At 47.1% G+C, this 16,869-nt stretch overlaps 1 protein-coding gene across 1 annotated transcript; it reads left to right on the top strand.

Annotated features, from left to right (window-relative positions):
- Positions 1-12,073: 12,073 nt before the first annotated feature.
- Positions 12,074-16,612, top strand: LOC126048010 (cyclin-dependent kinase inhibitor 1-like). The gene is given in 3 exon segments (XM_049822386.1): positions 12,074-12,182; positions 12,185-12,466; positions 16,545-16,612. Coding segments are annotated over 3 exon segments (459 nt in total).
- The last annotated feature ends 257 nt before the right edge of the window (positions 16,613-16,869 follow it).

Raw genomic sequence — 16,869 nt, 5'->3', positions numbered from 1 at the left:
CCTCCCTCACTATCAGGCCCCAGGTGATGCCAGATGACCACCCAAGCTGGCCCCTGCGGTCCCCAGCTGGAGGCACCAGGCAGCCCACCACATTGGAAAGGTTGGTCTGTCCTGTTGGATCTCTCCTGTCTCTCGCAGCCCCTAGCTTGTACGAAACAGCAAGTCACCTCTTCACCATGTACTTCTCCCCCTCCAGTCCCTTTTATACTGACCCATCCCATCCACACTGGCTTTGGGGAATTCAGTTTCATTCCCAAGTCACTCAGAGGCCTAATCCAAGTCATGGTGAATGATGGCGTGCAGTGCAGTCTCTGAATTGTGGCCTTTCTTGGGTTTAGGCTGTCTCCTATGTTTATATGGTACATTTCACTCCACCCCACATAGTAAACAGCCCTTTTACCAGAAAATCAATATTTGAGAGATACCACATCTACTCTGCTAAAATATGACCAGCTACTAACTGCAGACATAATGACAAACAGGGGTGTGAACAGAGCTACAAACACTGACCAACAACTTTGAACCCAGATCCCATGCTGGAGGAGATATCATACTTTCAACAAATGTCTTCTACAGTGTAGCAAACACTGATCCTTGAGGTTTTGGCACTCTGTGTAGTATGCAGGAAAACATGCAATTACTGGATAATAACTACAATGAGAACACTTCCCAGAGTTTTAGGTCAGAGGAGAGATCGGAGGAGGCTAGGTTCATCACTCCATGTCAAGTTAATTTCTTCCTCCGGAAGCTGCACCATACTTAAAAACTCAAGTCTTTCTCTGTAGTTTTCAGACAGCTGAGAAAGACCTCCTGGGCCAGGCCACCCTGTACAAGCCCAGCTACAAGACAGGGTCCACCACCTCAGGTCTGCACCGCACCACTCTAACATGGAAGCACAGCTCACGTCTGACTTAAAGCCCACACAAGGCTCTCTGATATAGGCCCACCATGAAGTCCTACCTGAGTAAATGCCTTTCCAGAGGCAACTTGCAGCCCAGCACACCCTCCTTGTGATGAGTCAACTCCTCCCCAAAGGGCACTGGCAGCATGCGCACCACGCACCCTTATCGCCAAGGGTTTAAAACCTCAGTCAGAGAATTAGTGCTGGCCTAAATTGCCCTATGCAGCACCTTAATTATTATTTAACTGAAAAATTATTTAGCTGTTGAGGTTGCCAAAAGAAATACTCTGATTAACATTTAGATAGGCTTTTTTGCGCTATTACAGGTAACTGCTCAAGCACACTTTGGTCTTACAAATCCATGATCACAGTTGAACAGCCTCATTTTGCTTTGAATAAAGTTTGGAGTATGTGCAGCCCATCTTTACTGCTAACAAAACAGAGGTGGAGAGACACAGGCAACACCTACAACATTAAGTGAAACAGGGTCAGGGACCATTCTCTGGTTGTGACACTAAGCAGCACACGCTGCCTACATCCCCACATCATAGCGTTTGGTGCACTGAACCCTGTATGGTACTCCTACGACCAGATTTATTTATTTTTCGGTTCAAAGTGGGAAATGCTGCACACCCTGGGGCATGTCATGAGAGCATGTACAGGTGTTTGAGGGTGCAAAGCCCGTTGACGTAGGGCTGAAGAACTGTGTTGCACAGAGGGCACCAAACTTCACGTACTCCCATCCAGAGCGCCAGTCGGAAATGGCCCTTGGCACATGGTCCCCCAAACCACGGCAGGGCATCACCTCAGAGCATGCAATCTGGCCCACACTAAAGCCAAGCCAGGGAGCAAGCTAACACTTACAGGCTAGAGGTGACCAGGAAGGAGTGATACACTAGAAGTTCATACCCCAGTTTGCGAGAGCAAGCAGTAGAAGATCTAGCATAACCATGACTACTTGTGTCCCCAGCAGGGAGACCTCGGCCGTGTACTGCTCCTCAGATCTCACAGGCCTCCCAGATAAACATTAGAGACACTGAGACACTCTAACTTACATCCCATTTTTCATGGCTTCATGCCCATATATACATATATACAGGATGAATCAGAAAAAGGAGGCATGAGGAACAAATAATAGCCATAACATGCTGCATTTTGTCACATTCCTAATCAGCTGCCATTTTTGCCTGCTCTCCAAAGCAAGTGAGACTTATCCTCATTCACCCTGCTGTCAAACCTCTCCTCACAGCTTCGGAATATGTTGGCGCATTTGGTAGAAGGGAAGAAATATCAAAGAAAATTATGTTTTCACAAGTTTTGTGAAAACTGGCAGCTGAATAAAGGAAATGCACCCAAATTAAAGTGCCAGTGCAGAAGGCAAACAGAGCTCAGTCACGTACTCTAACCTGGTGGCATCCAGCTGGTCAGGCAACGCATGCATAGTTTTATCCTCGCCACAGATCACGTATGTCTTGGCTCACTGGGCCAGAGAGTGGGTAAAGGACTCAAATCCTTAAGAAGCAGGTTCATTGCTTCTGATGCTTACGGAGCTTTGGTTGCACTGGTGTCCATCTGAGAGAAAATGACTGAAACCCTTCCCACATCCTTAAGGCTCCTACCAGCTTTGGGAGAGTGGAAAAAAAGGGCAAAAAATACTGTTAAATTTAGAATCACCAAATGGTTTGGGTCAGAAGGGACCTTTGAAGACCATCATCTAGTCCAACCCCCCTGCCATGAGCAAGGACATCTTTCACTAGACCAGGTTGCTCAAAGCCCCATCCAACCTGACCTTGAACGCTTCCAGGGATGAGGCATCCACAGCTTCTCCGGGTAAATTTGGATGTCAGATTGGAAACAGACAGAAGCTGTGGACCGCCTCTTGCTGCAGGACAAGCATGGGCCAAAGCCTGCCTGGCAAAATTTCCCTCCTTCTACCACTTGACACTATTGGCCCCCAAATGACCTTTGCATCTTAGTGAGACTCTTCGGATTTCCATAATGATTAGACTTCCAGACACCTGGAAAGCTTTCTTTACAAAACCAATTTATAGAAATTCACTTTCTCTGTATCTGCTGGGTCTGTGAGACTCTCCAGAACTCACTGGGAACATCACACAGTAGCTTTCACCCTAAATAATGCGTTAAATTCTGGATTACGACATTGGAAGTACAGGTTAAAATAAGAACATTTTTAAGAAAGGAACAAACATGCAAACTACAGCTGACATCACTCCTCTGTTCCCATTTTATCCTGGTCTCCTGAGGAAAAAAGGCCTAAGTGGTCAGGCCGTTTGTCTGGCAGTTGTCCTCTAATCACTTTTAAGCACATGGCTCAGTATCCACCAGCTTTGAGGAGCAACAGGTCATGCCAGTGCCCAGGCCTCCTTGGGCACTGTATATATTCCTGATGCGTGTGCTCTTTGGCCTGACAATGGCTATGACGTTGCATACTCCTTTACACAATATACCTAGCAGGTAATACCTAGATCTAGATCAGCTATAGCACCTGCTGCCCAAAAAGGGAAAGAAGAAAAGCAAAGGCTCAGGAGCACTGTTTCCATTTCCTGCTTACTTCTTTGACATCTCTGCATGGAAGTGAATGAAGGCAGATGGAATTACAATATATAGCTCAAGAACTCCTCTCCAGAAGTATACTATTAATTTACAGAGTTTTGTTTCATAGTCTTGCTGCTTGTCACTTGAGAAAAAACTGAACAAAAGGCAGGCATGACTGAACTTTGCTGCTCAAAGACTGAGCACCAAAATTTGATTCAGGGGTGGCACAGAGCAGGTCCAAGCATCCCCTTCAAACACTCACCATCACAGGGAAGCCCTGTGGCCACGGGGAGGAGTGAATAGCGAATTCTCCTGCACCTTTGCCTTCATTTGCCTGATTCTCAGCTGTCCTGCCGGAGAGCACTGGGGAGAGCAGGGCAGGTTCATGATGGGCAGTGCTCCCTGCCTGCCTTTCCCATTGGTGTACGAACTCTCCTCTCTGGCTCTCCCAACCTGCAAGACCATGTGGCAGGGCACCAGGGAGCACGAAGCACAGCATCAGCAGAGAAGCACAGGAGTGAAGGAGATGTTGATTTGGGTTGATATCTTTCACCTAGGTTCTGCTTTGCCACATCCTGCCAGTGCCCAGCAAACCTGCCCTGGAGGGTCAGCAGCTCTGGCATGGTAGCGCATTGTCCCTACCTTCTTGCAGACAGACCACCCCAGTCCTCCTCCAGCTCCTCTCCACCAGCATGGAGGGGTGGGCACAGACATCATTGCTCCCCTGAGCTGCCTGTGCTACACTGGCAGGGTGGGGGTGCTGAGCTGACAAAGCAACCAGCCAGCTGATACCACACTTCTCTACAGGAAACCCACCCTTTCTCTGTTTGTCCTGCCCTCCCAGCCCTCCTCGTCCTCCATCGTGCAATACTGAATCCAGCTAGACCACAGGGTTTTCTCATCTATGGGGCACCACGAACTGCAATTTCGGGGTCCTGACTATCTCATGAGCAGTCACTCCCTCCCAGGCTGAAGCCACCTACACCACCAGTTCTCTTCAGAAAAAGGACCCACAGTAACCATCCCTTTTTTCCTCCCTGAAGAGAGGGCTCTTCCCACCTCCTTCCCAAAACAGAGGCTTCTAGCTATGCTTTTGCATTTACCACCTCTTCATACAACCGTTTTTCTTCTCCTTCATACAGAATTGGCTTTCCCTGCACTAGAATCTATGTTACATCTGCACAAGTACTTTTGATATTTATAGCAGTAACCTTCCTCTTTGTTTTATACATATGCTTTCTTTTTCAATATTTGTTCTTGCTCTCCCTGCTCAGGGATATGCCATCAGGCAAAAGGCCATGTAACTGCTCCACCTCTAATACAGGGCATACTTGCTAAGAAATATACTTAGCTATATTTTCTACATGCTAACTAAATTACACAGAACATCCTTCTCACTCTTAAGAAAGTAAAAATAGCTTTGTTTCAGTAAGTGAGGTACACTGCACATATGAAAACTAACAGAAAACCTGTTTTCTGGGGTGAAGGTTGAGGAAAAAGTCTGGAGTCTTCCTATGCCCTCAAAATCTTACAGGGTCTAGTTTCTGTGACTGAATTTTAAATGCAGTGTAAGAGGATAAATGGAGTGTAAAAGATTGTCTAGCCCTCAATCTTTCCTGTGTTTATGTCTGGGGTTTATGTTATAGTCAATACTCCTAAGCCTATTTGAAAATTAATCTCCAGTGAACAGGTGAATAGATAATGGAGCAGTGATTCTTCTCCCTCCATTTATCTTTTCACTCATAGAGTTAACTGAAAATAGGAACTTAGTTACATTTTTCAAGGCACACACTATTAGAGAGCTCTGGCGTCCTGCGGCAATTTGTCTTTTGGTTCACTGGCACTTCATAAAGGCTACAAGTTACAGAAAATATAAGCCCTTAGCTTTGCACAGAGACCAGAACTGATATAATAATAATGTGGCTGTCATGCCTCACATTTATCACACTTGCCTTAAGTTAACAATCCTTTCCCACCAAACCCATCATCCTTCATTTTAATTCAGCTTTTGGGTTGAGCTGTCACACAATCTCCAGGAATACAAACATTCTATTTTTTATTATTATTTAATTCTTATTGGTATGCATGAAAATAGGAAGCTGCAAAACTCTACACAACCACAACTGAGAAAAAAATATCTTTGTAAAGATCTACTGTGTCGGTGCTCCTGCCTTTCTTAACCTACTTTTCCCATCTAGAACTATAAAGACAGCATCCTATCTCAAAGTGCCGATCCCGATGGATCAAAGGATATGGAGGATGCAACCAGGACATGACTGGAAGACAAACACATACGTACAGGCTTCTTTCTGCTGCAAGCCCTTGAGCCATCCCGTTGTCTTTGCCCACCATCAATGAATTGCAAAGCAGTAGCTAGGTATCAAGTTGAGAGCGAGAGACATCAAAGGATGTGTGATCTCAGAAATTCAGAACGGATGGCAAGCCTAACTTGGAGAGTAATCCTCTGGAGAGTAATCCCCGCTGTAAAAAGCATGTTGCAAACCAAAAGCAGAACCTTGAGAATGAGGCGATGCTTAAACATGAATTGCCTTTGTAATCTTATGAAAACTCGGATCATGATTTGAAACAGCTAAAAAGATGATTCACAGCATTTGGCACAAATATATACACGTGCCTAAGATAAAGCACACGATTACACGCATCTATGCCAGAAACTGTATTATTAATTTGAGCTTCCACCCCAAAAAATGCAGTAAGAAAAACCACAATTCTGTTTCCAAAAAGTTCAATTTTCTGTGAAACAAACCGAGCCCTAACATAAGTGGCACTGCTACTTCCCTAGGAAATTACTCTACCTAGATAGACTACAATAAAAACAAATGCTGCCAGCAAAACACACGGTTTCATAGTTTGTGATATGACAAAGGAACGACCTCAAGAAAAAAACTGCTTAAAACGCGAGGCTTTCTGAAAAGATGAAGGACAACCAAAAAACACTTTGCAAGACATAACAACATAGATAAAGGCGGGTTTTCTTAACATTTGAAATTGCCGTTAAACCTTAAAAAAGAAAGCTCTCCTTTTCCAGCCTCGACACAGAAATGCTGGACTAGCACCGGAACACCTGCAGTGAAAATGGAGCAAAAAGGGTCTCCCCATTCCACAGGTGAGAGGGCTCAGGGCGGGATTTCAGCCCTCCACCAGCCCCTGATGCTCAATCTCCCACCACGCAGCCCCAGCGGAGTCTTTCCCTGTGTTGGGGTACAACGGTTTGCCATCAGTGTGTGCGGCAAGGGCACTCAGGGCAGTGGGTGGGGGCATGTAAGGATGCCATGAGGGGCTCAAGGAAGGTTTATATGGAGGCTGGAAAAAGCTGTGGGCTCCTCTGATGGCAAAGGCTCAACATTGTCCCCACACCACGTGGTTAAGCATGTCAGTTTCTGCAACTGAAGGCAGACAAGGTGATGATGTGGCCAGGGCTACCAGTGGGCTGCATACCTCCCTTGGCTGGGATATGTGAAGGAACATCACCGGGCTCTGCTCTGTCCCCCTCCTTGCTGCTGGGTTTGGCTGCAAGAGCTCTCCCGCCCTGGGGACAGTCACGATCCACATGGAAATGCAAAACACCACATCCAGTTTCCCCTGCAAGAGTTTAGAGGCGGTTTTGAAGGGCGACATATAAAGCAAAGTTTTGGCATTGCCTTTGCAGGGGTAATGCTCAGGGGTGGAATATGAAAGTATGATGTAAATCTTACATGTTGGGAGTGGAGGAAGATGGAAGAAAGGGCCCTGCTGGCTGATTTAACAAGTCATGTTCTCATATAATTAATATTTTTATCCCCTTCTCAGTCAAACCCTTATCTTTCTGATCGTTAATAATACTTTTCTGCCTGGTTTGTAAACAAACTAAAGAAAACCACAGCCTTTCTCCAGGTCTTTCCTCTCTTCCTGCTCTTGAACATCAGTAGAGAACCCAGAAGAATAAAACCAAGCAGGCCTTTCAAATTCAGAAATGGAAACTCCAAAGATGGAGCTGCCCCAACGCTAACAAAACACCTGCCTGCTTCTGCCTGTGTATCATAACCTGAAAAACGGAGTAAATAATATAGACCTACCTTGCCACAAAGGAATTATTCGGTCTGCCTCACAAGTCTTCTGAGGGTAACTGGGAAATTAAAACATGGAAACACTTTACTTTTGTAGAAATGCTAAAGATTACTAAAACTCAGGAAAATACAGTGTCGATTATGATGATATTGAAATACAAATGTACGTGACCATCACAGCAGTACCTTCTTGGTGCCTCCCCGTGTGCTCACCACAAGAGTCTTCACCAACACCCACAGGCACCCACGCTCGGCTTAGACCCCCACACCCGGCGGGGCTCCGGTACCCCAACAGCCCCCGGCCCCACTACCCCCCCAAATCCAGGAAAACGCTCTCGGCACCTTTCCACCCACAACCGAGGGGATACCGTCAAGCTGCTCGGCGTCCAACCCCTGCCAAGCCAACGGGGCCGCTGCCTTGCCACAGACACCCGGCCGGGGGCTCTCCTTTGGACCCCTGTGTGTGGTGTGTGTCCCCCCACACACGCACCCCCGCCCCGACCGCCTGTCCCTCCTCCGCTCCCTCAGCGCTGAGGTCTGCCCCTGAGGGAGCGCCCGCCTTCTGCTGCGCGGGAAACCACCCCGCTGCCACCCCCGGGACCCGCACGCAGCTCTCCCGGGGAAGGGCTCCGGGGCCCGACCTGCGCCCACCGCCCCCAAAAGCGAGGGCCTCGAAGCACCGCTCCCTTCCGCAACCCGCAGGCGGGACTCGGCCCCCCGCCCGCCGCGGAGAGGGGGACGGCGGCGGCGCCGCCGCCATCACGCTGCGGCGCCATGACGGGAGCCCGCCCCGGCCCGCCCCGGCGGTACATGAGTCCCGATCCCGATCCCGATCCCGGCCGCCTCCCGCCGCCGTCAGGGAGGCGGCACTCGGGACAACGTTGCATGGAAGGGAACTCCGGCCGGCAGCCCCGTGTTGGATGCGAACCCCCCCGCTGCACGCTGGCGCCCGCCGCGGGTGTAAAAGCGAGAGGCGATGTGGACGGGGGGGGCGGCCGGGGGCACTCGGCTGCGCTGCCAGGGCAGCCAGCGCCGGGGGAGGCAGAAAAGAGAGGATTTAAAAGGCAGAGAGAAGGGCTGTGGCTCGGTCTGCACCCCGGAGGGACCGGGAGAGCTCTTTTTCAGCTCTAGTTTCGAAAAAGAACGAGTTGAAGGTACCTGAGCACCTGCCGCAGGCGAAGCACTGCGTCTGAAAACAAGATTCATAGCTAGCAACTTTCAGTATAACAATTGTTTAGGAAAGTGGATCTTCACCAAAAGAATGAAAATGAAATATCCCCAGCATTTATTCCCTGGCTTGTTATCATCTGTTATTTTAACTCATGCATATATAGGAAATTCGGAAACGTGGGGTAGCGTTCCTCTGATGCTCTGAAAGTTTGACACAAGGAGCAAGCGCTGAACTGCCTGTGAAGGTTCTGTTTCTTTTCAGCTCATTCAAGCTAGCGCAGAACTGGAGAGAAGACAGAAGCGGCCGCTGCCGGTGCAGAGCTCCAGCCGTCGGCGTTTGTCCTGCCTTGGCTCAGTAAGGATGTGTGTACGGGTGTGAGCCTGACAGAATGGGGTCCACAGCTTGTCTTAGGTGGCGCAGAAATCACGGAATAAGAAATAAATGACCCTACCGATAATGTTTTTGCATTTCAGAAACATTTTGGTCTTGTTTTACGGGTGTTTTAATACACCCACGCAACTCAGACTGAGCTGTGGGAATAGTGACGGTGCAGCTTTGGAGCCAAGACCTGGAAAGAGTCCTGAAAAAAGCGAGGAGTCACGTCCTGGTTCTGCTGCGGCAAACTTGCGCTGACTTCTGTAGGGCCAGGATTTCACCCTGGATGTGACCGTGAACAATGGAAATGACAACAGGCAGTATATACACATGATAGGTACACAAGTTTAGAAGAGTTAGCAGTGTTTGTGATTCGTGACATAACTAAGCACATTAGAAAACTTTCCACAGGGAAAGGTTATTCCGTAATTATCCCTCTCTGCAGGCTTTTTATCTTCCTTTGAAACACCTGGAAGTAGACAGTCTTAAAGACAAGGCACTGGATTCACAGGGTGCACTGGAATAGCCATAATTAACAGAGCAAGGCAGAGGTTTTTTCTACTTCATTCCTATGTGGTATTAAAATATGCTATTGGGAAAGGCCACAGTCGTTTCATAAATACCTTCTTTCTTCCTAACCCTGATTCGCTGGTATCGCACAGTTCCTAATATGTATGAGGAAAGTTTCTAACACAGAGGAATATTCCTGCAAAGCACTGTTTGCCCTTTCCTAAGACCTTTTGCTTTTTCCTAATACCTGATTGCCTTTGAATTAACTCATTTTAAGCTGCCAAGGGCTTGGCATCAGGTGAAGAAGCGGCAGAGGTGTGATTGTTATTAGCTATAGTGACAGCTGGCACTGCTGAGTATCCCGAAGGCTGAGGGCAAGGCTGCACGCAACCCCGGGAAAAGTTTTGTGTGAAGTTTGGGGATTCTGGATGCCACCTAGAGGATTATCCTTGTTGTTGTGCTCTTGGTTGCTTCTCCACAGAAAAAGCGCTTTTCCACCTTTCATAGTCCCTACAGGGAGTGAGGAATATCTGGTGGGCACCCGCCAGCTTTGCTCCTGTTGGCAGCCGAGTGCTGAAGGCTGGTTACACCCAACGAGCCGGTGTAACCACACGGCACAGGGCAGTGCCACCAGTGGGACCTGGCTAGGGCCCGGCAGGTTCCGGAGTCCCATCTGACCTAATGATCAGCCCCAGATGGTGTCCCAGACAGAACAGGGATACTCTGTTTCCCATCCTGGAGCTCCATGGGAGACGTCAGCCTCCAGAGAACCACACGCAACGTTTGGAAATCAAGCCATGCACCAGAAGGGCGACCCAGACCTGGCACTCTCTGGTTTAATTTCCTGTGGCTGTGGGCCGTGCGTTTGCAGGAGGCTGGTTCAGAGCCCCTAAGGGCAGGGAATAAGATTTATAAATGAATGCAGGAGCCAGTCCACCTCTTTGGACCTCAGCTGCTCAGGTGTGTTATCAGCTGCAGAACGGACACTCAGCTTCCACCTAGGAGGAGGTAGCCGCATCCCTCAGTATCTGAGTTTTCTGCAGCAGACTTACGTGCAGAACCATCTAAGTGCCAACACCACCCAGTTGCTGACAAGCTCTTGATACCGGAGCCACCAAGTGACATTGTCAGAGTAGGCACTTGGGGTGTGATTGCGAGGGGATGCTCAGAGTTCGCGTGGATTAGATACAACCCTGCAAAGATAATATGGGGGAGGTGGTGATTATACCATTCGCATCTGGGTTTGTGTCTGCTGCAGCTGAAGCGCTCTTTGAGATGTTGGAGACAAGCCTGAAGCTTGAGGTTCTGCAGGAGCTCTGCTGCTCTGACTGTTGGCATGGTCTGTAAACAAATCACCAGTTGACCTCTCTTAGCTCTGTCCCCAAACTCTTTATGCCCTTCAGAATACAGTAGCACCACAAATCCAAAATTTGGCTGTTTGCTAATGTTTCTCAGGTTTCTTTTTAGCCTGTCCACTGCTACGCATCACAGCTTGTGAGAGGGACTGAGTTTTGTGGATCCAGAGAGAGAAAGAATTGAATGACTTTTAAGATCTATATTCAAGATCTTCCAGAAATTAAAAACCTGGTGCAGGAATTAGTGGGTGAATGTATTTGGTATGTTTATGCCCTTCTGGCCTATGAAATATGCAAAATGCCCGATTTCTCAGTCTTGCCATGTGCCCACCTTACCTGCCAGACAAGGGTGCAAACCCCATCTCTTCTGTCCCCATGCCAGCCTACCAAATGGGAAATCCACCTACTGGTGCTTGTGTGGGATTTGCCATTGTAGGAAAGACAGCATTTTTGTCTGTGACTGGGACCATTTCTCAGGCAATTGCTTCAAGAAGAGGGAAAGAAAATGTCAGGCAAGAAACAGGTGATTGCTCTGATCATCTTTAGCTTCCAACTTGGCTGACACTGCAAAACAAATGGTGTTAAGAGCAGTCAGGAAAGAGATACCACCTCCACTGTAAAGTTAAAGATGTCTTCTGTCCTTCACTGATTGCCATCAGCCTTCGTTGTCCTGGAAGTCTTCATTTTCAGGCCCTTTCCCTTGTTTAAGGTGATATTCATGGTCGGTTTCCCCAGGTTGCACTTCTGTGCATTCTGGCTTTTGCTGCACTACCTCAAGGGATGTTGTCCACTTCTTCATGTGTCTCTGTCCCCTGAGGGCAAGGCCTCACTCAGTGTACACTGAAATAAGGGTGCACAAAAGAAGTGAGGGCTTTTCACCCCTTCCCATCCTTCTATAGACACATCCTATAGATGGGAATTCTCACTCTGGACTGCAGATTGGGATAAATTTCTTTCAAAATAAGCCAAGATTTCCTGCAGCAGGATCAAAACTATCTAGGTTTACTGCCACTCTTCCCTTAAAGACTATGCATTGCCCACTAAACTGAGTGTGCAAAGGGTGGCTGGTGATCTTTCTGTCCTTGGCAGGGAGTCGCTGCTGTATACGGTCGCTGGAGAGCAGCACTGGCGAGAAAAGATGGAACGGAGGCCAGGGAAGACAACCCACGCCCGCAGGAACTTCTTTGGCCCCGTAGACAACGAGCAGCTGCGGCAGGACTTCCAGCACATGCTGCGTCACAGCGGCGAGGGGGCCAGCAGAAATGGAACTTCGATTTCCTCCGGAACGTGCCGACGGAGGGGCTCCTGCAGTGGGAAGAGCTCGAGGGCCACGAGGTGCCCACCTTCTACCACAGCTGCGTGGTGGGAGATGCTCGGAGACCACTGCAGCCCTTGAACCGTCCCCTGGGCAGGGGGGACAAGAGTCACCATTTTGCCCAGGTCGCGCTGACTGAGAAACCCAAAACTTCCAAGAAAACAGGGGGCAAGAGGATCTCAGAAGGGAAGAAAAGAAGACAGTCATCTTTGACAGGTGTGTGACACCCCGGTGTGGCTCAGATGATCACACCTGGTCCCAGCAGCTGCTTAGAAATTCTTTGACAGGCCCATAAGCCAGTGTTGCTTTAAGAATGTGCAACCCTTCAAAAAAGCATCTCAAGGAGAAGGAAGGCACACTCTAAATTGATGGTCATGGGGCTTGTGTTTTTCAAAGGTGCTGTGCCACAACCCCCCTCCTGGCCCTGGGGGTCTGTTTAGGACTTGTCACAGTTAGAGCAGTAAGATAATGACCACTTCTGGTGGGATGATGGTTAGGAGGGCTAGATGTTTAGAAAGGCAGTCTAAGACAGGCAGTGAGGTGATTTCTCAAGCAGAAGCCCAGCAGGAAAACAGGTTGCCCATCAGATGGGAGGTTTTGGGTTTTTGCTCGCTTATAGGTTTGGCTGTGGGCACCCTTTCCTGAATGCAATAAGGAACACCATTCAGCCACCTAAGCCTTAGGAGGAAGACCAGAAACCAGAGAAAGCAGGCGGGTCTCTTGCTAACTTCAGCTTGGATATTGTACTCAGTGAAGGCATCCAGGAACTTTACGGGCAAATCGATCTTAAACTTGGCTGGGTGGCAGAAAGGGCTAGGTTTTCAAATGCCTCTCACCAGGACTTGCTGCCAGGAGTGGGTTTCAGCATCCATAAAAGAGCTTTAGGTGTTTGAAAGTCCTCAGCACCCTGCATGCTAAGGTCTTCTGAACCTCTGGCCCCTTATTTTCTCTTCTCAACAGGATTTGAGCTTGTTCGAAAAATCTAATCCTATATACTAGATTTCCCTTGTCCATATTGGAGGTTTGGTTTACCCAGGACTGAGGTTTTCAAGAACCTAGGGTTTTCTTTGGGGAATTTGATGTGAGACACCAGCTTGAAATTGCCTAGAAGATAATTGAAGCTAAGGTTTCAGGAAACACTTTCTGAACAGTGATGTTGATCTCAGTTAAGTCAGACAATAGACTAATTTGCTATTTAAGAGTATGAAACTTAATTGCTAGCGAGAGGTTCAGGAAGAGGTTGGAAATTAATGAAGAGTGGAACATTGCACACTGGAGTGCAGAACAATGATATTTAATGAGTGCTCTTTTCTTCTCCAAAGCACTTTACAGCCATTAACTAATTAACAGTATAATTTACAGGTAGGAGTACAGAAGTGTAATTCAGAGCCCAATGTTGTGATGGTTTCAGGGAACTGCTGTTCAATTGTAAATCTCTCACTAGGTGTGTGGGAGTAAATTATGCAGATATTTCCAGGGGATATTTTTCTTCCGTTTTGTTTTCCCCAGGCAAGAAACATTTCATCAGGGGATGTGGAAACCAAAATACCGCGCTGCACAGTTTAACACTTTCCCACATGTGTTTTCATAAGAGAAAACACTTTAGTCTAACAACAGTACCCTTCTCCCCTAGGAATCTGAGTGTGCGAGATGGGCCAGGAAAATCGTTTGCAGTCTTCTCTTTTGGTGAGGCTTGGAGATCAGTCCCTCTCTCAATCCTTCTGTTACAGGCACACAGACACACAGCCTTCTGATTGCCAGCTGAAGGATGCATTAGAAGTTTCCCTCTAGCTGCAGGAACCTTGTCCCTCTGGGCACGACCGAAGTAATTCAGGCAAAACTGAGCCAGGGAAAGTCATACCTACTGATATGGTCTGACCCCATGCTTCCACCCCTTTGCTCATCTTCTGCCATCCCGTAATAAAAGGTCAGTTGAGGATTAGGATCTGAGGTTGGATTTGAACCCGGTTATCTGCTTTCTGCTTTGGTCAACAAGAACACTGTAATGCTTGACGTTAAGATCCAACAATGTGTGTTTAATTTAGACTTTCAAAGACAGCTGTGGCCCATTAAATAAGTATCGATATATTAAAAACCAGCCATGGGGTTTTGTGGACATTGGCGCCTCTAGAGTGGAAAGAGCAGAGGTTTTGCTGCTGCATTTGACTCCACAGACACGCAGAGAGCAAACTGGTACGAAAGTAGATTTTTCCTTCTATCTCCCAACCCTTTTACATACACGCAGTCCATCTCCATTCTCTCTTTTTCATTGTGACCCCAGTGTGGTTCTGCTTTGTTTTCTGGGAGAGCCTCAAATAAAAAAACAGCTTAGATACAGGCTATAAGCCTTTTTCACTTTTTCCTTTTCTTTTTTTTTCAAGGTTGGTGAACCATGCCAGCTCTTCACTCCTCTTCTCTTCCAAACCTTTTGGCTTGCCTGAGTCTGATACACTTAGACCTTGGCTCTCCTGGGAGGCATTCATAAATCCTTGCCTCCTTTGCTAAATATCAGAGAGAGAAAATTGGTAACAATCCGGTGTTTTCGCTAGCTGGTCCTGCTTCTGAAGCAGATAGTTCATGCAAGATGACTGGGGGGAAAATGGGGAGGAAAGGAAAACAGGTATTTAGGTAGGTATATTTAAACAACAGAAATCTTTCCCCCCCAGGTCCCTGTGGCCAGGCTTTCCTACTGACAGGCTGCAGGCAGCATCCTCCTCAGTACCTCACTTACGCCAGTGCAAGTGCTCTTTAGGGTCCCTTAGGCAAACCAGCCAATTTCCATGGACTCTGTTTAGCATCTTAGATGGAGGCTAGACCATCTGAATTTGGCTCTGGGGCATCTGCATCCCCCTGGCTTTTAAGCACCTCTATCAGTTTTGAAACTAGGCTCCATAATGTGGGCATCTGAGCAGCTGGGCTCTTGCTAAAATTATTCACAGGCAGAAATGGAAATACCCACTATTTAAGTCTTTTCTGAATTTCACCTACTAAGCATATTCCCTAATGCATTTCTTTTCCCAAAATAAAATGGAAGATAGCTATATAGAAGTCTTTTAAATGGGAGAAATAAGTAGAAAGGATTACATTTGGTAATGTAAGCTTTTTTTTTTTTGCTGCTATTCCTTTCCTCTCCTGCTCCACTGAGAGACTATAGCGGGTTATAGCAATAGCAGGATTTGCTTTTCTACTGAGCTAGCAGTGCATTCTCCTACCTGAGAGAATACACTCTCCTTGGAATCATGTCCTGCTCCAGAAGTTTAACTTAGGGCTAGCTCAGGTACCGCTGCGCTCCACTACACTGTGCCGTGCAGACATATCCTTAAGGAAGTTGGGCGCAGGAATTTCATTGCACAGACTTGGCTGTGAAATCTTACAGAATTCCAGTCATCCCACCAATAATGTTCTGCATTGAAACCAATGCAAGACTTTATGCTGCGAGGACTTGATAGTTGTTGCCAGTTTGACCCTATAGAAAGCTCAGTGTTAAATATCATGGAGCCCCCGCAACCCCAACTGAAATTGGAGCAAATTCATTGCTATGAATACAAGCAGTTTACACCAGGTAAATCCCATGGACTCTAAAGATCAACAATCATCTAGCTTCCATTTTAGCTAATTCTGCCCTATGACCTGAAAAAAGTTTGTATTTTTTTGTGCAAGGGTGAGAGGCAGGGAAGGAACCCATAGGGAAACTCCTGTGTTGTAATCACGGTTCTGCAGTTAAGGTTGATTTATGTTTGCACCTGAAACAAAGATTCAGCCACACATACATAAGAAAATGTAATGAATGTTCTTCCCATAAGCCACAGTGCTTACTCGCTGAGCAAAGAATTAGTAATAATTCAGTGATAGTGCAAGGTTTTATGCAGTCCTCCTTGAATCTGCAGTTTGATCTAATAAGCAGAAATCAAGTGCCCTATATATAGTTCTTCTGATGTTATTTTAAAGAGTATTTTTTGTTACTTTTAAGGAGGAAAAAAGCCCTTATTTCTGTCTGGAAAGCACTGCAGCAGTGGATCTGAAAGTTGGAGTGAAATGTCACATTACTCAGCTTGCATGAGAAGGTCCAAAGTCTTTTGATCTCAACTGGATAAAAGCCAGCACATTTCCTTTGTTTTGCCTGGTATTACATAGCTTTATGTGGAACATGCTAAAGGTATTAGTTTTGTTCATTCACGAGCTGTAGAGAAGTCTAAATGACTTCTTCAACACGAAAACGAGATTTGAGGGATTTCTTGAAAAGCAGCTGTTATCAGTGTCATAGCCCTAATTCTGTTTATATGTTGTTCTCCAGATCACTACTTGGCAAAGCAGCAAGTCAAAACGAATATGCGCGTGGCTGTGAAGAAGTCAACTTCTTGAAAGCAAGGAGAGGATTGCTCTGCACCGGAGAGGTTGGAAACATCTGCCAAGCTTCCTCAGCCTTCAAAAACCGGTTGTGCAGGCTGCAGACACTTAGGGGCATCCCACAGAGATGTATTCCTGACAGCAGCAGTGAAAACAGAAAATACTTTCATTGGGATGGGGTCAGGCCAAATCAACTGGAATCACTTTGATGAGAAATAACTGACATTAAAAACACTGGTAAGCAAGTTTGGACACTCCAGAAATTGGCTAAG

Source organism: Accipiter gentilis, chromosome 18 (assembly GCF_929443795.1).
Source record: "Accipiter gentilis chromosome 18, bAccGen1.1, whole genome shotgun sequence".
Classification (NCBI taxonomy): Eukaryota; Metazoa; Chordata; class Aves; order Accipitriformes; family Accipitridae; genus Astur; species Astur gentilis.
The sequence above is the reverse complement of the archived record's forward strand: the minus strand, read 5'-3'. Positions and strand labels throughout refer to the sequence as shown.